Genomic DNA, 27135 nt, shown 5'->3' on the forward strand with positions numbered 1-27135 from the left:
TTATTATTATTATTATTATTATTATTATTATTATTATTATTAAAAGCTCTTTCTTCACTCCTCCTCCACGGTTTGTTGTGGCTGAATTATGGTGCTGGACCAGAGCACGCCAGGCCCTCCTGTCTTCCACTGCCTCCCACAGTTTGGTCAAACTCATATTAGCAGCTTCGAGAACACTGTCCCACCATCTGGTCCTCTGTCGTCCCCTTCTCCTTGTGCCCTCCATCTTTCCCAACATCAGGGTCTTTGCCAGGGAGTCGTCTCTTCTCATGAGGTGGCCAAAGTCTTGGAGCCTCAGCTTCAGGATCTGTCCTTCCAGTGAGCACTCAGGGCTGATTTCCTTCAGAATGGATAGGTTTGATCTTCTTGCAGTCGATGGGACTCTCCAGAGTCTCCTCCAGCACCAGAATTCAAAAGCCTCCTTTCTTTGGTGATCAGCCTTCTTGATGGTCCAGCTCTCACTTCAATACATCACTCTGGGAAAACCATAGCTTTAACTATACGGACCTTTGTTGGCAAGGTGATGTCTCTACTGGTGATGTCCCAGTTAGTCATGTCCTTTAATTCCACCGGGTCTTCTCTAAGTAGGGCTGACACTGGACGCAACCGCCAAAATAAGCTGGGCAAATGATTTGAAGAAAACTGTTCCATAAACACGCATACCTTGGTTCTCAAACGCCTTGGCTCCTGAACAAATTGGCCCATGAACGATCGAAACCCGGAAGTGAGTGTTCTGGCTTTCGAACGATTTTTGGAAGCAGAACATCTTGCGCGGCTTCCGATTGGAGCCAATCGGAAGCCGCGCCTTGGTTTTCGAACGGTTCCAGGAGTCGAGTGGAATCGCGGAACGCATTCTGTTTGAGAACCAAGGCACGGCTGTAGATTTGTGTTGCAGCTGACCTGTTGGTGAGTAGACCCGTTGGTGTAAATGGACCCAAGGGTAGACCTGCTGGTGTCAATGGACCCAAGGCACCCTTTTATTTCACTTTGAGAAGGACTAACATTGGAGACAACCTGTTATTCTTTTAGCTGCTTTAACCTGTTTTGTTGGTGTGAACAGATATCAATGAGTGCGAAGAGGAGCCAAACATCTGCCTCTTCGGAACCTGTACCAACACACCTGGAAGCTTCCAGTGCATCTGCCCACCTGGGTTTGTGCTCTCCGACAACGGCCGGCGCTGCTTCGGTGAGTGACTAGCCAGCGGCATGGCTTTCCCCACCCTGCCCTGGCCAGATCTCCATCCACCCCCCTCCTCTGCAACCATACTATCCTCTTGGTGATTTTTAAAGGTAAAGGGATCCCTGACCATTAGGTCCAGTTCTGACCGACTCTGGGGTTGCGGCGCTCATCTCTCTTTATTGGCCGAGGGAGCCAGTGTACAGCTTCCGGGTCATGTGGCCAGCAGGACTAAGCCGCTTCTGGCGAACCAGAGCAGCGCACAGAAACACGGTTTACCTTCCCGCCGGAGCGGTACCTATTTATCTACTTGCACTTTGACATGTTTTCAAACTGCTAGGTTGGCAGGAGCAGGGACCGAGCAACGGGAGCTCACCCCGTCATTGCGGGGATTCGAACCGCCGACCTTCTGATCGGCAAGTCCTAGGCTTTGTGGTTTAACCCACAGCGCCACCCGCGTCCCAGTTTTGGTGATTGTTACCCAGAGGTAAACTGCTCCTGGCTAGAGAGGAGAACTAGCCCCGCTGCACATCGGGGAGGTCTCTTCCTTTAAATTCCTAGGAGTTTATCTCAGTGAAAACCTTACTTGGAAAATACAATGGTACCTCAGGTTACATACGCTTCAGGTTACAGACTCCGCTAACCCAGAAATAGTACCTCGGGTTAAGAACTTTGCTTCAGGATGAGAACAGAAATCGTGCTCCGGCGGTGCGTCAGCAGCGGGAGGCCCCATTAGCTAAAGTGGTGCTTCAGGTTAAGAACAGTTTCAGGTTAAGAACGGACCTCCAGAACGAATTAAGTACTTAACCCGAGGTACCACTGTAAGTGGGACGCGGGTGGCGCTGTGGGTTAAACCACAGAGCCTAGGACTTGCCGATCAGAAGGTCAGCGGTTCGAATCCCCGCAATGACGGGGAGAGCTCCCGTTGCTCAGTCCCTGCTCCTGCCAACCTAGCAGTTTGAAAGCACGTCAAAGTGCAAGTAGATAAATAGGTACCGCTCCGGCAGGAAGGTAAACGGCGTTTCCGTGCGCTGCTCTGGTTCACCAGAAGCGGGTTAGTCCTACTGGCCACATGACCCGGAAAGCTGTCTGTGGACAAACTCTGGCTCCCTCAGCCTGAAAGCAGAGATGAGCGCCACAACCCCATAGTCGCCTTTGACTGGCCTTACCTATCCAGGGGTCCTTTACCTTTTACTGGGGGGCATGCAACTGCCCGTGCCTCAGCAAGCATTTTAATGAAGCCACTGCTCCGGCTTGCGGGAGCTGGAGGCCGGGGGCTTGTTCAGCTGGGGAGTGGGCTTCCTTAAACCCCCACATCTCTGCTGATCGATGCCCCCCAGGAAAAGGAGTTTGCCCCCTGCCTCTGCTTCCGTACCAAGGAAATGTCGGCGAATGAGGCAGATGCCTCGTTTGCATGTTCTTTGGACGAGGCAAAAGCTGAGCACAGAGATGCTCATGGTCTCCATGGCAACGGCTTTCTTCCTCCCTCCCTGCATCCTTTCTGACGGCATAAAATACCGCCATATCACAATGTTTAGCTGGCGACATACAGCCTTGGTGCTCGTCCGTCTTGGCTCCCGAACGATCGGAACCCGGGAGTGAGTGTTCCGGTTTGCGAACGTTCTTCGGAACTCAAACATCTGACGGGGCTTCCGGTTGGCTGCAGGGACTTCCTCGAGCCAATCAGAAGCCGTGCCTTGGTTTCCGGCCATTTTGGAAGTTGAACGGACTTCCGGAACGGATTCCGTCCGACTTCCGAGGTTACCACTGTATTATGATGCTAGAGAGCAGGTATCGCCCAGCTCTAACAGAAAAGGTAAAGGGACCCCTGAACATTAGGTCCAGTCGTGACCGACTCTGGGTTTGCGGTGCTCATCTCACTTTATTGGCCATGTAGCCAGCAGGACTAAGCCGCTTCTGGCGAACCAGAGCTGCACACGGAAACGCCGTTTACCTTCCCACCAGAGCAGTACCTGTTTATCTACTTGCACTTTTACGTGCTTTCGAACTGCTAGGTTGGCAGGAGCAGGGACCGAGCAACGGGAGCTCACCCCGTCGCGGGGATTCGAACCGCCGACCTTCTGATCGGCAAGCCCTAGGCTCTGTGGTTTAACTCACAGCGCCAACCGCGTCCCTCCAGCCCTCATAGGTTTATGGAAAAGCTTGAAGAAGAAAATTATCACTGGGGGCGGGAATGAGCAGCAATAATATAGGGCCGGTGCCCTGTTCTTCCTCTGCCCTGCAGACACCCGGCAAAGCTTTTGCTTCACCCGCTTCGACAATGGCAAATGTTCCGTGCCAAAGGCCTTCAACACCACGAAGGCCCGGTGCTGCTGCAGCAAGATGCCCGGGGAAGGCTGGGGAGACCCTTGTGAGCTTTGCCCGCAGGAGGGCAACGGTAGGTGACCCAGCTGGGCTGACCTGGCATGGAGAGAGTTTGCGGGCGAACTGGATTCAGGGCCGGCCCACCCATTAGGTGGTTTGAAGCAGCTGCCTCAGGCGGCAAAATCCCAAAGGCCCATCTGCCAGTGGAGAAGCGGTACACACAGCTCACAGACCCTCCAAGTTCCCCTGTTTTCCAGAGACAGTCCCGGATTTACAGAAGCTGTTACGGTTTCTGATTTGATCCCGGAATGTCCCACTTTTCCTTAGGACGTTCTTATTTTCATCAGAGTAATGTTGGAAGGGATGGAATAGGATGTCCCTATTTTCATCGGAGAAATGTTGGAGGGAATGGAATAGGACGTCCTTATTTTCATCAGAGAAATGTTGGAGGGGGTGGAATAGGTCAGGACATCCCTATTTTCATTTGAGAAATGTTGGAAGATATGGAAAAGAACATCCCTCTTTTCATGTGAGAAATGTTGGAGGGTGTGGAATAGGACATTCTTATTTTTATTGGAGAAATGTTGGAGGGAATGGAATAGGACATTCTTATTTTTATGGCAGGAGTGCCTGGTGTGCTCTGGTCCATGGGGTAACGAAGAGTCGGACACGACTAAATGACTAAACAACAAAAATTTCATGGGAGAAACATTGGAGGGGATGGAATAGGACGCCCCTTTTTTCATGGGAGAAATGTTGGAGGGTGTGGAATAGAACGTCCCTAATTTCATGGGGGAAACGTTGGAGGGGATGGATTAGGACGTCCCTATTTTCATCGGAGAAACGTTGGAGCATATGGAAAAGAACAAACTGGAGTGTGTCCAGAGGAGGGCAACCAAAATGGTCAAAGGCCTGGAAACGATGCCTTATGAGGAACGGCTAAGGGAGCTGGGCATGTTTAGCCTGGAGAAGAGGAGGTTAAGGGTGATATGATAGCCATGTTCAAATATAGAAAAGGATGTCACATAGAGGAGGGAGAAAGGTTGTTTTCTGCTGCTCCAGAGACAGGGACACGGAGCAATGGATCCAAACTACAAGAAAGAAGATTCCACCTAAACATTAGGAAGAACTTCCTGACAGTAAGAGCTGTTCAACTGTGAAATTTGCTGCCCAGGAGTGTGGTGGAGTCTCCTCCTTTGGAGGTCTTTAAGCAGAGGCTTGACAACCATATGTCAGGAGTGCTCTGATGGTGTTTCCTGCTTGGCAGGGGGTTGGACTCGATGGCCCTTGTGGTCTCTTCCAACTCTATGATTCTATTCTATGATCCCTCTTTTCATGGGAAAATGTTGGAGGGTGTGGAATAGAACGCCTCTATTTTCGTCAGAGAAATGTTGGAAGCCATGAGCTCATGGGATCATCCGCAGAGACAGACAGGCAGATGCAACCAACCAAGTCACACTCAGAGCAGACGATTGACCGGAATGCATTTAAAGTCTAGACTCAGCGGTGCTCTTTTGAGTATGGCTTAACGTCAGCAAGCACACAATCCAGGCGTCTCAGACTGGCCTTCTCTCCGATTCCACTGGTAATTCATTCCAGAGACCCAGAGCTGCAACACGAAAAGCCCAAATAATATTTGTTTTTGTTTAATCATGTCCAACTCTTCGTGACCCCCTGGACCAGAGCACACCAGGCACTCCTGTCTTCCACTGCCTCCTGCCGTTTGGTCAAACTCATGCTGGTAGCTTCGAGAACACTGTCCCACCATCTCGTCCTCCATCGTCCCCTTCTCCTTGTGCCCTCCATCTTTCCCAACATCAGGGTCTTTTCCAGAGAGTCTTCTCTTCTCATGAGGTGGCCAAAGTCTTAGAGCCTCAGCTTCAGGATCTGTCCTTCCAGTGAGCACTCAGGGCTGATTTCCTTCAGAATGGAGAGGTTTGATCTTCTTGCAGTCCATGGGACTCTCAAGAGTCTCCTCCAGCACCAGAATTCAAAAGCATCCATTCTTCGTCAATCATGGTCCAGCTCTCACTTCCATACATCACTACTGGGAAAACCATAGCTTTAACTATACGGACCTTTGTTGGCAAGGTGATAGCGGCACCATGGGTTTTCACAACTTAGCCCTGCTCAGAGTAGACCCATTGAAACGAAAGAGCAAAATGAGCATGCTTCGTTTCCCCTCTCTCTCTGCAGTTGCTTTCCAGGAGCTGTGCCCTTACGGTCACGGTGCGATTCCTGGACCCGGCGATACCAGGGAAGGTGAGTAACAAGAGAATAGGGCCTTTTCGGCGTTGGCTCCTTGATTGTCGAATGCTCTCCCCAGAGACTCTTGGCCTTTTAAGCAGAGGCCAAATGGGATTCCTTAGCTGTGATTGCAAGGGGGTGGGTCTAGATGAGCTTCGAGTCATCCCCTTCAGACTCTACGATTCTACTTGTCGAGTCGGAATCTCATTTCTCGACACTTGTGTGCTGGTCCCGGGGGGAAGGTTACCGTTGGCGTAGTCAAAGTCCGGTCCTGGGTCACTAGCCTGGAAACAGTCCACAAGGAGCTGGGCGAGGTCCGAAGCAGGAAGCCGGGCGGGGACAGGAACACTGGAGGGTCAGGTCTGGGTCCGGGCAGGAACAGGTACTCAAAAACGACGTTGCTCCCGCAACCTGGGACCGGGCTGACTGGCCTTTATCTTCTTCTAAGGCCAGGGGCGGTCCCGGCCCCCAGGAGACCCGCCTCTCCTGGCCTTAAGGCGAGCACTCCTGGGAGAAACCAGTTCCCTTCGCCTCTCTGCCCTGAGCCTCTGCAGTTCAGGAGAGGCTGGAGGGTTACTGGGCCCAGGGGGAGACTCACCTGTAGGCACTGAGTCCTCAACCACCTCTGGAGCCAGAGTAGACTCACCTGGTGCCTGCTCCTGAGGATCCGGCACAGGTGCAGGCGCTTCAGAATCAAGGCCCTGCCCCAGTTCAGCCAGCCCTAGAGGCGGGGACTCCTGTGCAGGCTGGGATTCCTCCGGTTCAGCCTCTGAATCGGATTCCCAGGCCACCACACCTTGAATCCCTCGGTTTGGGTCCTGGCCCTCCGATCGTGGACCGGGAAGCCGGTGGCCCCCAGGATCAGTGCGTGTTTGTCCATAACCGCGGACCACGTTGACCACAGAGCAGGCAGAGGACTTTATTGCGCCATTCACGGTGTTGCTCCCTTTCTAGATGTGAACGAGTGCTCCGAAAATCCTGGCATCTGCATTAATGGGAACTGCATCAACACGGACGGCTCGTTCCGTTGCGAGTGCCCCTTTGGCTACAACCTCGACTACACTGGAGTGAACTGTGTGGGTGAGTGGGGGGGGGAATGTATCTGGGATCCAGAACAGGTAGGAGTGGGATACCGAAATACCACTTTGTCACCTTTCCCCATATGTACAGTGGTCCCTCGGTTCTCAAACTTAATCCATTCCGGAAGTCCGTTCCAAAACCAAAGCATTCCAAAACCGAGGCATGCTTTCCCATAGAAAGCAATGCAAAATGGATTAATCCGTTCCAGACTTTTAGAAACAACCCCTAAAATGGAAATTGAACATGAATTTGCTATCCAACGAGACCATTAATCCATAAAATGAAAGCAATAAACCAGGCTGCAGTCTACTGCATATCATATCATCCTCCATTTATCCATAAATCTCTGTTTTCTCCTATACAGTGGTACCTTGGTTCTCAAACTTGCTATCTAACGAGACCATTGATCCATAAAATGAAAGCAATAATCAATGTACGGTACTGTAAAATAAATAAGACAGTATTGTAGATGATTAAAAAAATTAAAAAAACATTTCTTACCTGCACTGATGATAGCCATTGTTTGGATGAGGGGCTTTTATCCATTTCCACAGTCACACAATCACTCAATCAATCAATCAATCAATCACTGGGTTCCACACAGTCACAAAAACAAATGAACTGCAAAAGCCTCAAAAACGAAAGCATAAAATTAATAGCAGAAACAGAAGCACCAAACTTAATCCGTTCCAGAAGTCCGTTTGCCTTCCGAAATGTTCAAAAACCAAGGCGCAGCTTCTGGTCGGTGCAGGGCGCCCCGGAAACAATAGCCACATCAGACGTTTGACTTCCAAAAAACGTTTGAAAACCGGAACAGTTATGTAATGGTTCTAGGGGTTGCTCGTGCGTAAGTTGCCGCCACTCCTGACTAGGTTGCCTGGTTAAACCTTTTCTGTCTGGACAGCCCTTCACTTTGTGGCTGTCTCAATCGCTGGCAAAATCCGTCAGTGGGCGTTTCTTGAACCTCTTCCAGCAAAGAAGTTCTTTGACGGCAAGTCTCCGCCTACTCTCCCTGCGCGGAAGTCTTCTGCGCAGGGAGGGTGTGGGGAGCGGAGGACCCGTGCTCTCCCCGCTGGTCTCCGGCGAGGAGTCCTGGAGCCCCCTCGCCGATTCCCCCATCTGCCCCCCTTTATCCCTGGTGTTACGCTGATTTCCTTCCCCAGCCGATGAGCTGCCTCTCTCCCTGCTGGGCCCTTCTCCAGCATCGCTTGGGAGCCTTGCCTCCGCCTCTGGCTCTGATGGCAGTTCCCTGACAAGTTACTTCCGGGTTTTTGGCGTTCAGGAACCAAGGTACACAGGCGGCGCCCCACGCCCCCAGGACGTGTGCCACACCCCTGTGGGCAGCGTGTGATGCCCCGGGACGCGCGCCAGCCACACACCCGCCTGGTCTCTGCCCCCCACCCCCCTGGAGCTTGAAGCTCTGCCACTGCCAGAATCCATCTTGGGCAGGCTGGCCGAAGGCTGGCTGCGCTACTGTGGGGGACATGCCCCTCTTGAAATAAGGGTGCTGTAGGATCTGGGCTCCCTACATGCAGACGAAAGGAGTAAATAGGTGAACAAAGCATATTTCTAAAAGCTACGACAGTCTCCACTGCATCTCGATTCTCCAAAGGCCCATAGACCCCGGGTGAGTGCCCAGGACCCCCTGGGCTCTTCCCACCGCTCTTGCCAATATTGATGTTTTCATTTATCTCCTCTTCCTTCCCTGCCACCCCAGACACGGACGAGTGCTCCATCGGGAACCCCTGCGGCAACGGGACATGCACCAACGTGGTGGGGGGCTTCGAGTGCGTTTGCGGGGAGGGGTTTGAGCCGGGACCTATGATGACCTGCGAAGGTTAGTGGGGACTTTGCAGGGTGACGGGTTTGCTTGAGGGTTTGACGCTGTTTTTATTGGCATGTTATTATGTGACAGCTGCATACTCCTGTGTTGCCAGGGGTTGTATTAAATCGGGGGTCAGCAAACTTTTTCAGCGGGGGGCCGGTCCACTGTCCCTCACAACTTGTAGGGAGGGCCAGACTATATTTTGAAAAATAATAATAATGAACAAATTCCTATGCCCACAAATAACCCAGAGATGCATTTTAAATAAAAGCACACATTCTACTCATGTAAAAACACCAGGCAGGCCCCACAAATAACCCAGAGATGCATTTGAAATCAAAGGACACATTCTACTCATGTAAAAACACGCTGATTCCCAGACCATCCGCAGGCCGGATTTAGAAGGTAATTGGCCCAGATCCGGCCCCAGGCAGTGGCGTAGTGTGGTGGGTGCAGGGGGGGCTGGCCGCACCGGGCGCAACATCTGGGGGGCGCGCTCATACTTGCAGCTCTCTGCCCCTACTAAAATCCACAGGTTAGGGGGCGCAAATTACTTGCCTTGCCCCGGGTGCTGACAACCCACGCTACGCCACTGCCCCCAGGCCTTAGTTTGCTTAAAGGTAAAGGTAAAGGGACCCCTGACCATTAGGTCCAGTCGCGGACGACTCTGGAGTTGCGGCGCTCATCTCGCTTTATTGGCCGAGGGAGCCGGCGTACAGCTTCCGGGTCATGTGGCCAGCATGACAAAGCCGCTTCTGGCGAATAAGAGCAGCGCACGGTACCTATTTGGTCCCAACCAAAGAAGAATGGCAACTTAAACTGATGGAAAATGCTCAGCTTGGAGATTAACGTATAGAATAAGAGAACAAAAGAAGGAAATGTTTACTGAATATATGGGTGTAAATTGTGTTCATTTAAAAACGCTGGTAGCATTGAGATAAATTCAACATTGTAGATAAGTTTTGATGGGTGTAACAATGGATTACTGAATGGTTTAGTTCCTGTAAAATATGAAAGGGTGTATGGTATGCAAGGGGATGCAGGTGGTGCTGAGGGTTAAACCACAGAGCCTAGGGCTTGCCGATCAGAAGATTGGCAGTTCGAATCCCCGCAATGACGGGGTGAGCTCCCGTTGCTCGGTCCCTGCTCCTGCCAACCTAGCAGTTAGAAAGCACATCAAAGTGCAAGTAGATAAATAGGTACCACTCTGGCGGGAAGGTAAACGGCGTTTCCGTGCGCTGCTCTGGTTCGCCAGAAGCGGCTTAGTCCTGCTGGCCACATGACCCAGAAGCTGTACGCCGGCTCCCTCGGCCAGTAAAGCGAGATGAGCGCCGCAACCCCAGAGTCGGTCACGACTGGACCTAATGGTCAGGGGTCCCTTTACCTATGGTATGCAAAATGAACCGCGGAAGGAGAAGAAGGGAAGTCATTGATATTTTAAGGTTGTTTGAATGAATATTTTGAAATGTGAATTAGGAAATTGAATAAGAATTGTACATTTTAAAAATGGCTGTGGCAATCACCTTTTACCTGAACCCACCCCTCTCTCCTGCACAGATATCAATGAGTGCGCCTTGAACCCGCTACTCTGTGCTTTCCGCTGCATCAATGCCCTCGGCTCCTACGACTGCACCTGCCCATCTGGCTACACTCTGCGAGACGACCGGAGGATGTGCAAAGGTGAGGAGGAAGCGCAACAAAATGTTCCCTAGATCGGCTCTGCCTGTCTGCATCTTCCATTGCTACATCTAGTTCAGTGCTGCCGGCACTGGCTGGCAGCAACCCCCAAAGGTGTTCCAGGCAGAGGACATTCCCAGCCCTATATTGATGGTGGCGGGGATTTTGAACCCGGGACGTTCTGTGCTCCAAGCTGATGTTCTGCCTCCAAGCCTATGCTCTTGTGCGTCTCCACCCCCATCGTTCTGCCCGGACACAGAGGTCCAGAACCGAGGGCCTTCTGGTGGTTCCCTCCATGCGAGAAGTGAAGTTGCAGGGAACCAGGCAGAGGGCCTTCTTGGTGGTGGTGCCCTCCCTGTGGAACGCCCTCCCACCAGATGTCAAAGAGAGAACAACTACCAGACTTTTAGAAGACATCTGAAGGCAGCCCTCTTTAGGGAAGCTTTTAATGTTTGGTGTATTACGGTCTTTTAATATTTTGTTGGAAGCCGCCCAGAGTGGCTGGGGAAGCCCAGCCAGATGGGCAGGGTAAAGGTAAAGGTAAAGGGACCCCTGACCATTAGGTCCAGTCGTGGCCGACTCTGGGGTTGCGGCGCTCATCTCGCTTTATTGGCCGAGGGAGCCGGCGTACAGCTTCCAGGTCATGTGGCCAGCAGGACTAACCCGCTTCTGGCAAACCAGAGCAGCGCACAGAAATGCCCTTTACCTTCCCGCCGGAGCGGTACCTATTTATCTACTTGCACTTTGACTGCTAGGTTGGCAGGAGCAGGGACCGAGCAACGGGAGCTCACCCCGTCGTGGGTGTCCGAACCGCCGACCTTCTGATCGGCAGGTTCTATGGCTCTGTGGTTTAACCCACAGCGCCACCCGTGTGGGCAGGGTATAATTAATAAATTACTATCATCATTATTTACCCCTTTCCCTGCAGATTTGGACGAATGCGCCGAAGGCATGCACGACTGCGAATCGCATGGGATGATGTGCAAGAACCTGATCGGGACTTTTGCTTGCATCTGTCCCCCTGGCATGCAGCGTCGGCCTGATGGCGAAGGCTGCACAGGTGACCCCATTTTCATCGACTTCTTTTCAAAGCCACAGCATTCTAGTCCACATGACTGCGACGGAAACACACAGGCAGGACCCTGTTGAAACCTCAGGGTCCAGAAGGGCTCTTTTTTTATTTTCCTATTTTATTTGCATCAAGTCCTCCCGCCTCACCCCTCTTTATTGAACAAAGGGATATTTGGACCAAACTTTTGGGGCATCTCGTATCGCACTTGACCACGATTGCATGAATAACGTAAAGGCTACATTTAAAGAAACCGTCACTTGGTGGAATACAAATGTCTTATTTCTGCATTTGGCCTTTGGGAAGTTCTGTATACTGTATTTTTCGCTCTATAAGACGCACCTAGTTTTTGTAGGAGGATAACAAGGGAAAAAAATATTCTGAATCTCAGAAGCCAGAACAGCAAGAGGGATCACTGCGCAGCGAAAGCAGCAATCCCTCTTGCTCTTCTGGCTTCTGGGATAGCTGCGCAGCCTGCATTCGCTCCATAAGACGCGTACACATTCCCCCTTACTTTTTAGGAGGGGAAAAGTGAGTCTTATAGAGCAAAAAATACGGTAATTGTGGTAAGGTGGTGGGAGCTGTGCTTCTTTCCAAAAGACAGCTGGAGTGAAGTTAACTCTGTAATTTAATACTTTGTTGGAAGCTGCCCAGAATGGGTCTGGAAACCCAGTCAGATGGGTAGGGTATATAAATTATTATTATTATTATTATTATTATTATTATTATTATTAACACGGATCAGGTTTGCAAGCGCTGCGTGGTGCTTTATTTTGTTTTGTTTTGTTTTGTTTTAAAAAATAAATATTAGTTTTCCAAATTTATAGTAAACACAAAAGAAAAGCATTACAATAGACAAACAGACATATATCTTAGCTGTTAAAACCCCAATTTAAATAACATTGTTAAGTGACTTCCTCAGATCCCCCCCCCAAATGTGTTTCCATGATACTCATTTTAGCAGTTTTCCAATATCCACTTTCAAATACAATTAACTTATTCCATTAACATCTTTCTTTCTTTTCATACTGTTCTCAGTTCATAATTCAATTCAACCTATTTTACTCCTAGGCCAATTTGGTACTTACAAGTTGTTGTTTAGTCGTTTAGTCGTGCCCGACTCTTCGTGACCCCCTGGACCAGAGCACACCAGGCCCTCCTGTCTTCCACTGCCTCCCCCAGTTTGGTCAAACTCATGCTGGTAGCTTCGAGAACACTGTCCCACCATCTCATCCTCTGTCGTCCCCTTCTCCTTCTGCCCTCCATCTTTCCCAGCATCAGGGTCTTTTCCAGGGAGTCTTCTCTTCTCATGAGGTGGCCAAAGTCTTGGAGCCTCAGCTTCAGGATCTGTCCTTCCAGTGAGCACTCAGGGCTGATTTCCTTCAGTATGGAGAGGTTTGATCTTCTTGCAGTCCATGCGACTCTCAAGAGTCTCCTCCAGCACCAGAATTCAAAAGCATCAATTCTTCGGCGATCAGCCTTCTTTATGGTCCAGCTCTCACTTCCATACATCACTACTGGGGAAAACCATAGCTTTAACTATACAGACCTTTGTCGGCAAGGTGATATCTCTGCTTTTTAAGATGCTGCCCAGGTTTGTCATCACTTTTCTCCCAAGAAGCAGGCGTCTTTTAATTTCATGACTGCTGTCACCATCTGCAGTGATCATGGAGCCCCAGAAAGTAAAATCTCTCATTGCCTCCATTTCTTCCCCCTCTATTTGCCAGGAGGTGATGAGATCAGTGGTCATGATCTTCGGGTTTTTTGATGTTGAGCTTACAAGTAGTTCTACTTAAATCCCTGTGTGGTGCTTTGACGTCCCGGGGAGATAAATTTGCCCCTCAGATGTATAGTTCAACCTCATGGCCACTGAACCAGCCCATGACAAACGTGAAGCTCACTCTTTCTCCAACTTCTAACCTCCTCCTTTTCGTTCTTTGCTGCCCTCAGATGAGAACGAGTGCCGGACCAAGCCAGGGATTTGCCCCAACGGACGCTGTGTCAATTCCGTGGGCAGCTACCAATGCGATTGCAACGAAGGATTCCAGAGCAGCCCCTCCGGCACCGAGTGCCTTGGTAAGCGATGACGGTTCTCGCCCAGCAGCTTCCCCTTGAGCTTTCAGTTGCAGTCGTCTCGCGGTGGCCTCGATGAGGCAGCTGCAGTCATCAGAGGATAGCCTGGCCCTGTTTCCAGCTCACAGGCGTTGCGTTGGAAGCACTGGGGGAGTTTGACCTTCTCCTCTTCCTGAGGGGTGAGAATTTAGGGCAGAGGCAGATTTGGGAGGGGTGAGAGGATTGTGCCATTGGGCCCGCCCCCTGTGACATCAGGCTCCGCCTCTAAGCCACCAGACATAATGAGGCTCCGCCCATCAGCACCACTCCCCCATGGGTGCCAATAGGCAGCATTGTAGGGGGTTGGGCTAAAGGTAAAGGGACCCCTGACCATTAGGTCCAGTCGCGAACGATTCTGGGGTTGCAGTGCTCATCTCGCTTTACTGGGGTCCTTTACTGAGGTCCTGCGCCGAGGGCCTTCTGGTGGTTCCCTCATTGCGAGAAGCAAAGCTACAGGGAACCAGGCAGAGGGCCTTCTCGGTGGTGGCGCCCGCCCTGTGGAACGCCCTCCCAGCAGATGTCAAAGCGATAAACAACTACCTGACATTCAGAAGACATTTTAAGGCAGCCCTGTTCAGGGAAGTTTTTAACGTGTGATATTTTACTGTATTTTTGGTTTCTATGGAAGCCGCCCAGAGTGGCTGGGGAGGCCCAGCCAGAAGGGCGGGGTATAAATAATAAATTATTATTATTATTATTATTATTATTATTATTATTATTATTATTATTATTATTATTACTGGCCAAGGGAGCCGGCGTACAGCTTCCGGGTCATGTGGCCAGCAGGACTAAGCCGCCTCTGGCGAACCAGAGCAGCGCTCGGAAACGCCGTTTACCTTCCCACTGGAGCGGGACCTATCTATCTACTTGAACTTTGACGTGCTTTCGAACTGCTAAGTTGGCAGGAGTAGGGACCGAGCAACAGAAGCTCACCCCATCACGGGGATTCGAACCACCGACCTTCTGATCGGCAAGTCCTAGGCTCAGTGGTTTAACCCACAGCGCCACCCGCATCCCAGATAGGGGGTTGGGCTAGACCTTTTTTTAAAAAAATAAATGAATTTATATACCGCCCTATACCCGGGAGTCTCAGGGCGGTTCACATAATACAATCAAGATATAAAACCACAAAATACATAATAAAAACAAAAACCCAACAGCTCTAGAAGGGTAACAGGGAACCAGGCAGAGGGCCTTCTCGGTGGTGGCACCCTCCCATCAGATGTCAAGGAAAGAAACAACTATCTGACTTTTAGAAGACATCTGAAAGCAGCCCTGTTTAGGGAAGTTTTTAATGTTTGAAGTTTTATTCTGTTTTTAATGTTCTGTTGAGTGCTGCCCAGAGTGGCTGGGGAAACCCAGCCAGATGGGCGGTGTCAGGGAACTGACATCGGAGCCAGAGGTGGAGGCAGGGCTCCCAAGTGATGCCGGAGAAGGGCCAAGCAGTGAGAGAGGCAGCTCATCGGCTGGGGAAGGAAATCAGCGTAACACCAGGGATAAAGGGGGGGATGGGGGAATCGGCGAGGGGGCTCCAGGACTCTTCGCTGGAGAGCAGCTGGGAGGGCACGGGTCCTCCGCTACCCACACACCCCCTGCGCAGAAGACTTCTGCGCAGGGAAAGTAGGCGGAGACTTGGCGTCAAAGAACGTCTTTCCTGGAAGAAGTTCAAGAAACGCCCACTGACAGATTCTGCTAGCGACTGAAACAGCCACGGAGTGAACGGCTGTCCAGCCAAGAAACGTTTAACCAAGCTACCTAGCCAGGAGTGGCGGCAACTTACGCACGAGCAACCCCATATAACCATTACAGGCGGGGTATAAATAAATTAGTAGTAGTAGTAGTACAATTATATGATTCTATTTTATCAGTGCTCACCTGTGTTTCTGTAGAATGAAGTGGCAGAAATTTAGGATTTGGGAATTTTACCCATTCCCAGATGTGTGTGTTGAATTAAACATGACAAGAAAGCAGGACTGGCATGACCGTGCATCAGTCAAGATTTCTGTGTTGTATTCCACACTCATATCATTAAATATATGTTTATATAAAGAATTACAATACCAGCATAGAAGGCCAGGTCTCCTTTTCTCTTTCTCTGTGTTTTATCCGCCCCTAGTAAATACAAGCTACTCCTGCACAGCAGGGGGGGGGTGGACGAGAGGACCGCTTGGTCCCCTCCCACGCTCTCCCCAGCTCTCATCCCACCTAGAGTTTGGTCCCACAGCAGGTTCGGTGGCGCACTCCGCTAACGGCCTACAGTTGCCTAGCGTGGGTTGCTGGTGCCCGGGACAAGACCGCTATTGTTCCACCAACCTGCAGTGCCGTAGCGTGGGGGGTGCAGGGGGGCCCGGCCGCACCGGGCGCAACATCTGGGGGTTAGGGTTAGGAGGCGCAAATCCACGGGTTAGGGGGCGCAAATCCACGGGTTAGGGGGCACAAATAACTTGCCTTGCCCCGGGTGCTGACAACCCACGCTACGCCACTGCCAACCTGTGACGGCACCAGCGAGGCAATTGCAGCCCGCCCACTTCCCTTGATCAGCCCATGCCGTCCATTTCTCCCTTTCCAACTTCAGTTTGCCATTGGAAGAATTTGAAAACGAAACGAAACAATAATATAAACAGCCGAATAAAATATGTGCCTTTGACCTGAAGGTTTGGGGAGGGGGCGAAGAGTGGACTCCCTTACTCTTGAGAGAGGCACAGACGGAGGACATGCTGGGTTGCTTTTTCCACCTTTGAAATTTTCGCTCCTGGTAATTTTGTGCCCGGGGCACACACCCTGCTACGCCACTGACTGCCGATCTCTTCCCCTCCCCTTCCCAGACACCCGCCAAGGATTCTGTTTCATCGAGGTGCTACAGACCATGTGCCAGATGTCCTCGACCAACCGGCACCAGGTCACGAAATCGGAGTGCTGCTGCAACGGAGGGCGGGGCTGGGGCCCCCAGTGCGAACTCTGCCCCTTTCCTGCCACCGCCCAGTACAAGAAAATGTGCCCACATGGGCCAGGATACGCAACTGACGGGAGAGGTGAGCCTGTGAAGCAGGGGGCAGGATCTGTGGGCAAAGTATCTGATCCCCCCCCCTCTCCCTGACCGCAACTGGCTTTGCATTGGTGATGATCCTAACCTAAGGTTATCTGATTTTTTTCAAAGAATCCGGGGACACTTTTTTTTTTTTTGGAAAGAATTATTATAAAATGTTGTTTTTTAAAAAGTCGGGCTACCTTTGAAGGTGACCCAGAAACTACAACTAATCCAGAATGCGACAGCTAGACTGCTGACTGGGGGCGGCCACCGAGACCACATAACACCAGTCTTGAAAGACCTCCATTGGCTCCCAGGATGTTTCCGAGCACAATTCAAAGTGTTGGTGTTGACCTTTAAAGCCCTAAATGGCCCAGTATCCCTGAAGGAGCGTCTCCACCCCCATCGTTCTGCCCGGACGCTGAGGTCCAGCTCCGAGGGCCTTCTGGTGGTTCCCTCATTGCGAGAAGTAAAGCTACAGGGAACCAGGCAGAGGGCCTTCTCGGTGGTGGCGCCCGCCCTGTGGAACGCCCTCCCAGCAGATGTCAAGGCAATAAACAACTACCTGACCTTCAGAAGACATCTTAAGGCAGCCCTGTTCAGGGAAGTTTTTAATCTGTGATATTTTAGTGTATTTTTGGTTTCTATGGAAGCTGCCCAGAGTGGCTGGGGAAACCCAGCCAGATGGGCGGGGTACAAATAATAAATTATTATTATTATTATTATTATTACTACAGTTTGTTGTGGCTGAAGCTACGCTCGGTAAACCTTGGTTTGTTTTTGCTGCAGAACATCTCGGGGAGTTTGAATAAGGCAAAATCGAGGAGATATACTGTATTTTTCGCTCTGTAGGACGCACTTCCCCCCTCCAAAAATGAATGGGCTGGGGAGGACGGGGTATAAATAAAAAATATTATTATTATTAAATCTACAACACTTAAAATATAAATCCGGGGACATTAAATGAAATCCGGGGATATTCTGGGGACGGATTTTGTCCAGGGACAGATTTGGAAATCCGGGGACTGTCCCCGGGAAACGGGGACACCTGGTAACCATATCCTAACCATTGGCTCCTCTCCTCTCTCGCTGCAGACATTGACGAGTGCAGAGTGCTGCCCAACCTCTGCAAACACGGCCAGTGCATCAACAGCATGGGTTCGTTCCGCTGCCACTGCCGGCTCGGCTACACCAACGATATCACCGGCACATCTTGCCAGGGTAAGGGTTTTCGCCGAAGCAGGCAGCCTGGCTCGAGCCAGCAGCTCGGTTGTCCTTCCCTCTGCACCCACAAAATACATACCAAATTCCTAGGAAGTCCCTGGCAATTTGAGAGTAATCTTCATGTGCGGGTGTCGGGATCGGGTCAGCGATAACTCACAAGGTGGCTGCGAAGTTAACTCTTCACTCAAAGAAACCAGAACAGGCCTAGGGATCACAGCAACTCTCCCCAATGAGGACTTTCCCGCCGCTCTCTAAGGACCCACCTCGGCCGGTTCCCTCCCAAGCAATCTGAGACGTCTCCACCTTGCCTGCCTTTGCTCCTCCTTTTTCATCCCTCTTCTAGTTCTGGGAGACCACGGGGGAGAGGAGCTGGTTGCAGCAGGAGAGACACCCTGAATTCATCACCAGCCTGCCTCATCTCTGTCTCTTGGCCTCCGCCTCCTCTCCAGCCCCTAATTCTGCATTGCTCTCTAGCACAGAATCTCCCTTCTCACTAAACCCTGTTACCCCTTCAGTTTCCAACACCTCCAGTTTTCTCCCTCTGATCATTCTCATGGTCCCACCACCACTCCCCGGGCTCTGAGTCTTTTTCCCTTGGGGGCTCCGCAACTGGTGTCCCCAGGTATTATTGTTGTTGTTGTTGTTGTTGTTGTTGTCGTCATTGTTGTTGCTGCTGCTGCTGTTATATCATATTTGCTTCACCATAGACCTAGACGAGTGCAACCAGTCGCCCAAGCCATGCAACTTCATCTGCAAGAACACGGAAGGAAGTTTCCAATGTTCCTGCCCGCGAGGTTATATCCTGCAAGAAGACGGGAAGACCTGCAAAGGTAACTAAAATATGGGAGAGAAGCCGGGGTGCCAAATGGATTTGCAAAGGCCAGCCGCCTCTGGAAGGCCCTAGCTTCAGGCCACACCCACACCGTACCTTTAAAGCACTCTTGCAGCAGTGTGGTGTAGTGGTTAGCGCATCGGACTAGACCCAGGGTTCAAATCCCCACTCAGCTGTGAACCTCGGGAGCCAGTCTCTGCCTCTCAGACTAACCTACCTGCCCATAGCTGTCAACTTACAGATTTGAAAATAAGGCACCAGCAGCCTTGAAAATAAGGGACCAGCAGCCTTGAAAATAAGGGATTCTAGTCAACCAGCTGAAATACAAAGTTAAAAGGGACCAGATAATTTTGGAGAGCAGCGCCGGTTTTCAGCCCTTCGTTTCCAGAGGTTGCTGCTCAAGACACCAGCCGATGAAACACTGCAATTAAATAACTACAAGCAGCAACCACTTTTCGCGCAAAACGAAGTCCAAGCTACGAAGATGCTGCTGCAGTTCTGTTGATGGCATTTTACCATTGCACTGCGGAGAGTGTATTAACTCAGTGTTTCCCAACCGGTGTTCCGCGGCACACGAGTGTGCCGTGAGACGTTGCCTCGTGTGCCGCGAGATGCCTGGAGGGAGGCGGGCGAGTCGGGCGGCGAGAGGCGGGGCGGCGGCGGCGAGGAGAGGCCGCGCCTCCTGCTGCTGCCTGGCGCTCCTCCTCGCAGCCGGCAGCGCTGCCTGGGCGCCTCCGCGCGACTCTGCCTCGCTGGGTTTGGTCTCCCAGCAGAGACGGGTCACACGCGCCCCTCCCTCCCTCCCTCAGCCTGCGCGGAGGGAGAGCCAGAGAGAGGCATCGCTCCTGCGCGGCGGGAGAGGGAGCAGCCGGAGCGATGCCCCAAACGAATGCATGGGACCGGAGGGGAAATCCTCTCCGAGGCGGATTGAGCGCAGCTGAGAGAAGCCTTTCGAGGAGCTGCCGTGTCCCCTGGAAACCCCCTTCCCAGCTCTGCCTCAGCCGCCGCCGCCTCAGTTGCCGCCGTCCCTCAGTCCCTCGCTCTGCTGCCTCCTCCCACCCCCAAAGCTTGGAGGTTCCCCAGCAAGGGGGAGGGAAAAAACTTTCACTTTTGTGCGTCCCTCCCGGCGTGACGCTGCGCGCTGACGTCACGGGGCGGGGCTTTAATGGTGGTGTGCCGCGAGATTTTTTTTCAGTAAACAGGTGTGCCGTTGCCCAAAAACGTTTGGGAAACACTGTATTAACTTATGTCTGTGTGTGTGGTTTGGGGGCTGCACGGTCAGGGGAAAAACAACGCTGTCCAGGGTTGTAAAGACTGCAGAGAGAATAATTGGGTGCGCTCTTCCCACCTTGGATCAAATCTACGCTTCCAGGTGCCATAAGAAAGCTGCAGAGATAGCGCAGGATAGTGCGCACCCCGGAAACGATCTCTTTCAGCTTCTGCCTTCTGGAAGAAGGTCCAGGGTTATAAAGGCCAGGACTAGCCGCCTGAGAAACAGTTTCTACCCAAATGCAATTCTGGTTCTAAACGCAGCATAAGGGGTCTCTATAGTATAGTGTATTTTAAAATGGGGTTCAGAGTTTTTAGGGGGTTTTGAATGTTTCATGTAGTTTTTCAATTTCATTGTTCTGCATGGGACAATGACAATAAAGATATCGTATATCATACATATCGTATATCGTAACTTGGCTCATTTTCTTTACGAATCCAGACCTAGACGAGTGCTCCACAAAGCAACACAACTGCCAGTTCCTCTGCGTCAACGTCATCGGGGGCTTCAACTGCAAGTGCCCCCCGGGTTTCACCCAGCACCATTCTTCCTGCATCGGTGAGTTCCCCATGTGCTCTCCCAAAGTCAAGGGCGAACCTTTCCTGGGAAGCCGGTTCACAAAGAGAAATAAATCTTCAGGGTCTCTATTGCACACATTTGCACGTAGCCTGTAGTTCACCCCTCAGCCCCCTGATTCCTGGACTTAACCATCCAAGGGTCCTGTACCTTTGACTTTTTACCTCCTTCCTGCTGGCTTCAGGTCCATTCACCTGCCGTCACCCTATAATGCAACCTCTGCAAGGTATTGCACCCACAAGCCAGCAGCGTAAGCAATGCACAAAGGTGCTTACTAGGAAAACATACGTCTCAAGCAAGCGAGCCAAGCCGCACGCTCCATAACGAAGACACAGATTCCCCACTGCCACCATGCTGCCATCCAGTTTGGCAACCCTTTGAAATTTTGCCAATACGGGGGCATTGTTGAACCGTGCTTGTGGCTACTCTAAAGTAAAGGTAAAGGGGGCCCTGGCCAATAGGTCCAGTCGTGACCGACTCTGGGGTTGCGGCGCTCATCTCGCTTTACTGGCCGAGGGAGCCGGCGTACAGCTTCCGGGTCATGTAGCCAGCAGGACTGAGCCGCTTCTGGCGAACCAGAGCAGCACACGGAAACACTGTTTACCTTCCCGCCGGAGTGGTACCTATTTATCTACTTGCACTTTAACGTGCTTTCGAACTGCTAGGTTGGCAGGAGCAGGGACCGAGCAACGGGAGCTCACCCCGTCGCGGGGATTCGAACTGCTGACCTTCTGATCGGCAAGCCCTAGGCTCTGTGGTTTAACCCCCAGCGCCACCTGCGTCCCTTTAATGTCTACTATAGATGGGGCTAATACGTGGTTGTTCACGAGATCTCTCTGCTTTGCCCCCCCCCTTCTCCTGCAGATAACAACGAGTGCACAGCGCAGCCCACCTTGTGCGGGGTCAAAGGGCAGTGCCTAAACACCCCTGGGAGCTACAACTGCGAGTGTCAGAAAGGGTTTGCCCTCGACACCTCTGGAAGTAGTTGCGAAGGTATGTGTAGACACAAAATCCCATGGCAATAACACACAAAGCTAGACCCGTTTTCCCAAATGCTAAGCCAACCCAAACTCCAGGGGAAACAAAGAAAATTCCATGCTATGGATCATGAGAAAAGCAGTTGAAAATATAAAGGTAAAGGTAACGGGACCCCTGACTATTAGGTCCAGTCATGACCGACTCTGGGGTTGCGGCGCTCATCTCGCTTTATTGGCCAAGGGAGCCAGCATACAGCTTCCGGGTCATGTGGCCAGCAGGACTAAGCCGCTTCTGGCAAACCAGAGCAGCGCACGGAAACGCCGTTTACCTTCCCGCCGGAGTGGTACCTATTTATCTACTTGCACTTTGACGTGCTTTCAAACTGCTAGGTTGGCAGGAGCAGGGACCGAGCAACAGGAGCTCACTCCATCGTGGGGATTTGAACCGCCGACCTTCTGACCAGCAAGTCCTAGGCTCTGTGGTTTAACCCACAGTGCCACCCGCGAGTTGAAAATATAGCATAAAATAAAAAAATAAAAGCACACATTCTACTCATGTAAAAACACACTGATTCCCAGACTGTCCGCAGGCCGGATTTAGAAGGCGATTGGGCCGGATCTGGCCCCCAGGCCTTAGTTTGCCTACCCATGGCTATGAGTCTATGATTTCCCCCACCTAAAACATGATCTCTCTCTCTCCCTCCTCGGTGCGCAGATGTCGACGAATGTGATGGGAACCACCGGTGCCAACATGGGTGCCAGAATGTCCTGGGAGGGTACCGCTGCGGCTGCCCCCAGGGATATGTCCAGCATTATCAGTGGAATCAGTGTGTAGGTAAGAGAACCACCGGGGGCTGGGTGGAAAGGGACGATAAGGGAGGCTCAACACACCTTGAAAGCCCTAAATGCCCCCTCGGCCCTGTAGCCCTGAAGGAGCGTCTCCACGCCCATTGTTCAGCCCGGAAACTGAGGTCCAGCTCTGAGGGTCTTCTGGCAGTTTCCCCCACTGCAAGAAGCAAAGTTACAGGGAATCAGGCAGAGGTCCTTCTCAGTGGTGGCGCCTTCCCTTTGGAACGCCCTCCCACCAGATGTCAAAGAGAACAACAACTACCAGACTTTTAGAAGACATCTGAAGGCAGCCCTGTTTAGGGAAGCTTTTAATGTTTGATGTATCACAGTATTTTAATATTCTTTTGGAAGCCGCCCAGAGTGGCTGGGGAAAGCCAGCCAGATGGGCGGGGTACTAAGAATAATAACAAACAACATACTATACCAAACATAAGCGTAGTAGTAATAATAATAATAGATGTTCTGGTGTCTGTTGCTGTTTCGTTAAGATAAAATAAATTAAAATTATTATTATTACTATTACTATTATTTCCCAACATGTGTTTGGCATATTTTTAGACATTTTTGCTAGTTCAAGCAGTGTTAAGTACCACCTAAATATTATTTTCATCTAGTTGTCTTTCAAAGTATAAAGGTAAAAGGACCCCTGACCGTTAGCTCCAGTTGTGGACGACTCTGGGGTTGTGGCGCTCATCTTGCTTTATTGGCCGAGGGAGCCGGCGTACAGCTTCCGGGTCATGTGGCCAGCATAACTAAGCCGCTTCTGGCGAACCAGAGCAGCGCACGGAAACGCCGTTTACCTTCCCGCTGGAGCGGTACCTATTTTTCTACTTGCACTGTGTGCTTTTGAACTGCTAGGTGGGCAGGAGCAGGGACTGAGCAACGGGAGCTCACCCCGTCACGGGGATTCGAACTGCTGACCTTCTGATCGGCAAGCCCTAGGCTCTGTGGTTTATACCACTGCGCCACCTGCGTCCCTTTTCAAAGTATAACATGCAGTAAATGCCAAACCTTCCATAGTCTCTCCCATGCGGTAATCATCTTATCACCATCATCATACCCCGCTCATATGATGGGTGGCTTCCAGCATATACAAAAACATAATAACCCATGAAACATTAAAACATATGCACCAGTCGTATTAGTATTATCAGAGAGCACCTGCTTGGTGTGCAAAAAGCAGGTCTGCCCAACCGGTTTCGCCGCCTGAGGCAAAACCAGAAGGTGCCGCCCCTGCCGAAGCCTTGTGGCAGCGAGGTTTTGGCAAGGTTTTGTCCATTAGTCACCAATTCACTGACGGCGCCCCTTGGATTCCAACCCCAAAGGCGGATGCCTCGGTCTGCCTGATGTGCGGGCCGGCCCTGGAGGAAGGTCCTGGGTCAAGGGGCCCTTGTATAACCAGCCGTATAACCACCCTTTTGGCCACAGACGAGAACGAGTGCTCCAGCTCCACGGCCTGCGGCTCGGCCTCCTGCTACAACACCCTGGGGAGCTTCAAGTGCATCTGCCCGTCCGGCTTCGACTTCGACCAGACTTTCGGGGGCTGCCAGGACGTGAACGAATGTGCCGCGGGCGGGAGCCCCTGTAGCTATGGCTGCTCCAACACAGAAGGCGGCTACTTGTGTGGTTGCCCAACCGGGTACTTCCGGGCAGGGCAGGGGTAAGTTCAGCAACGCCGGCGGCCTCCGGTTCACGGAGCAAAACGATGGGACTTACAAGCGGGAGTCTGTGCCTGTGTTCACTTCTGGTTTTTTGGCTGCCCTGATTTCAGTGGGAAAGCCCAGCCTGCCTTGTGCTGCCTCGCAACTTTGGTGTTTTCTATCCAAATATTTGCAGGCCTTTCCGGAAGACCCCCCGGGGGGGGGACCCCAGCTGACAAATGTCAGGAGAAGAGAAGCTGTTTAATGCACAGTTTCTCAAAAGAGTTACACCCTATCAACTTGCCCTTACTTTCAATGGTGGGACCGCCTCGCTGTTCAGAAAAGCACAGTTTGGAAAGATGGAAGCGAGTGAAAGTCCCTGACATAGCTGTCAACTGTCCCTTATTTGGTGGGAAAGTCCCTTATCCCAGTGCCGCGTCCCGTTGCTGTCCCTTATTGATGATGTCCCTTAAATTTCCCGGGTTTCAAAGGAAGCAGCTCCTCTCCCTCCCTCACTGCCGGCCAGGGAGGAGGGAGGCTCCAACTGTGTTGCTTGGCTGCGTTGCTCACCCAATAAGGAGTCTAAGAACGACTGGGGGGTGGAGCTTGCATGCCTTGTGCCGATCAAATCGGCTGTGTTGCCTGGGGACTCGCCTTTGCTCAGCGCTTCCCAGCGGAGAGGTGACGGTGGTTTTCCTTGCTGCATCCCCTTTGCCGGGTTGCTGCGCTGTGGGAACCACCACTTGAGGCTTCGTTTGGCTGCTGGCTGGGCTTTCTGCCTTTGGCTGGGAGGGGCTCAAAAGTTGAACATACCTGTGTTCAGAAAACCCCTTATTTTGGCTGCTGATCCCTTATTTTCGAGGCTGCTGGTCCCTTATTTTCAAATCTGTAAGTTGACAGCTATGGCCCCTGACAATCCCCTCTCTGCTGCTTGTTTGCTTTTTGAACTGCAGGCACTGTGTATCTGGGCTAGGGTTTGGCAAGGAAGCTTATCTCCCAGCGCCCCTGGAGGAGGAAGATGAGGAGAATCTGCTGTCGCCCGAAGCCTGTTACGAGTGCAAGATCAACGGCTACCCCAAGAGAGGGCGTCACCGGCGGAGCGTCAATGACACCAACGAGCACCAGGTATTTGGGGAGGAGAAAATGGCAGGTGGAGGGAGAGAGATGGGGCACCTCATAGTCTTTGGACTGGCCTCCCCAAATTCGCCTCATCTCGCTTCCAAAGTGGAACTGGCGCCCGAGGAATATTGCAGATACAGCAGTACCTCGGTTTTCGAACATAATCCGTTCCGGAAGACTGTTCGACTTCCGAAACGTTCGAAAACCGAAGCATTTACTTCCGGAAGCGTTTACTTCCGGAAAACTCAATACGGAAGCTGCTTGGCACATTCGACTTCTGAAAAGCGATCAAAATCCGAAGAAGTTACTTTCTGGTTTTCGGAGTTCGGAAGCTGAAACGTTTGACTTCCGAGACGTTCAAAAATCGAGGTGCCGCTGTACACTGGATGCTCGGGTTGCGAAGGTGATCCGTGCAGGATGCACGTTTGCAACCCGCAGCGTCCGCAACCTGCAGCGGCGCGTCTGCACACATGCAGGTTGCGATTCAACGCTTCTGCGCACACGCCTCTGCCGAAAGCCGGAAGTAACACGTTGTCAGCTCTTTTCAAAAGTAAACATTGAACATATTGCAGTTGCAATAATTTCATTGCTTTATCTTTTCCACAACCGAGCTCTGCGTGAACTTTATGAAATAAATAGCCCCTCCCTGGCCTCTCTTCTCCTCCCTTTCCTCCCTCCCCTACCGTGCAGAAACCGGGCGTCAGCTTGGCCAGCATCGACGTGGCCTCGCCGGTGGTGGTGGCTCTCAATCTCTCCGGCCTGGGCCACAAGGAGCACATCCTGGAGCTGCTGCCGGCCGTGGCGCCGCTGGAGAACCGAGTCCGCTACGTCATCGCCCAGGGGAACGAGGCGGGCCACTTCCACATCCACCAACAAGACGGGCTCAGCTTTCTACACCTGGCGCGCAAGCGGGCGTCACCCGGCACCTACCAGCTGGAGATCGTCAGCGTCCCGCTTTACCGCAAGCGCGAACTGCAACACCTGGAAGCCCTGAAGGATCACGACTACCTTGCCGGGGAGCTGGGCGAGGCCCTCAAAATGAGGTTGCAGCTCCGCCTCTTTTAACCCTGCCCTTCCCGATAGACACCAACGAAGCCAAGGGCTCAGGCTGCACACCACCAACGACACACCCCGGGAGAATCTGCGCCTCTCCCCCCCTTGCGCCGGTATCCCCCCACCTTGCTGCCGTGGTGGAAGGGCTTCAGGGCAGCCCCCGATCTGGACCACAACGAATCCTGTTCTCCAAAACAAAAACGTATTTCAGAGGGCTGTTCTCGCCCCTGCCACCACCTCCTGCCCCACAGGCGGCCTCCACCCTGCGGCCTCCAGGGAACGGCAGCAGTCCGGACCCAGCAGGCAAGGAAGCCCCCCTCCCCCGCTCGCCTTGGGTCCCCCCCTCGTTTCACCCCTCGCCTTGGCATCCCAGTGGCCCTCCTCCTCCTCCTCTGTGAGCACTGAGGACTTATTCACCTCCCTTCGTGTCGGAAGGGAATGGCAGCTTCCGGTCTCCACTGTGCGTCCGGCCCGCTATTACACTGGACTCCGGGGTTTCGTGTGCGGGTGCTTCGCCTGTCGGCAACGGTTGGGGGAAGGCAGCCAGGCCTGCACCGGATCCAACCTCTGCAGGGTCCTCCAAAGTGCACTAGAGTTCCTTGGACAACATTGAAGTGCACTGCGCCGCTTATGGGGACCAAAGCGAAGAGGCAGAGCTGCTGTGTTTCCGTGCATCTTGGAGTCGCATACCTGGGCGAGGGACGGATATTGAGAGCGTCTCTCCTTCCCTCGGCACTGTATATTACCTGCTTTAAACCTAACTGGACCTAACGCAGCTGCTGTTAAGCGTTAGATGCATGATCTGTGTCACCCCTGCAGAGCTGGCATGCACTAGAGTTAATTGAACAGCAGCCATGTGCATTGCGCAGCAAGGGAAACCATTTCCTCGTTACCTCCGCAGCAAGGAATGTGCTCGACCCTCTGCGGAAAGGGAAGAGGTTGCAAACGGGGGACCAGTTGTTCTTGCGTGGTAGGGACCAGTTTGAAAATGTGACACACATTGTGAGCAAGAGTCACACCAGGCCCCTAAATTGAGGGAGTTTAACACGCCTCCA

The 27135-nt window shown here is 52.0% G+C and overlaps 1 protein-coding gene across 1 annotated transcript in view; it reads left to right on the forward strand.

Annotated features, from left to right (window-relative positions):
* Nucleotides 1–27135, forward strand: part of FBN3 (fibrillin 3) — a 163860-nt gene extending 136725 nt beyond the window's left edge. Inside the window, 17 exon segments of the mRNA XM_081895332.1 lie at nucleotides 1061–1186; nucleotides 3423–3575; nucleotides 5699–5764; nucleotides 6704–6829; nucleotides 8547–8666; nucleotides 10212–10334; nucleotides 11260–11391; nucleotides 13351–13476; nucleotides 16338–16544; nucleotides 17636–17761; nucleotides 18472–18594; nucleotides 20308–20424; nucleotides 21307–21435; nucleotides 22135–22254; nucleotides 23697–23928; nucleotides 24862–25033; nucleotides 25718–27135. Of these exon segments, the coding sequence (XP_081751458.1) occupies nucleotides 1061–1186; nucleotides 3423–3575; nucleotides 5699–5764; nucleotides 6704–6829; nucleotides 8547–8666; nucleotides 10212–10334; nucleotides 11260–11391; nucleotides 13351–13476; nucleotides 16338–16544; nucleotides 17636–17761; nucleotides 18472–18594; nucleotides 20308–20424; nucleotides 21307–21435; nucleotides 22135–22254; nucleotides 23697–23928; nucleotides 24862–25033; nucleotides 25718–26092 (2573 nt within the window). The 3' untranslated portion in view covers nucleotides 26093–27135.

Source organism: Podarcis melisellensis, assembly GCF_964234715.1.
Source record: "Podarcis melisellensis genome assembly, chromosome: 18".
NCBI lineage: Eukaryota > Metazoa > Chordata > Lepidosauria > Squamata > Lacertidae > Podarcis > Podarcis melisellensis.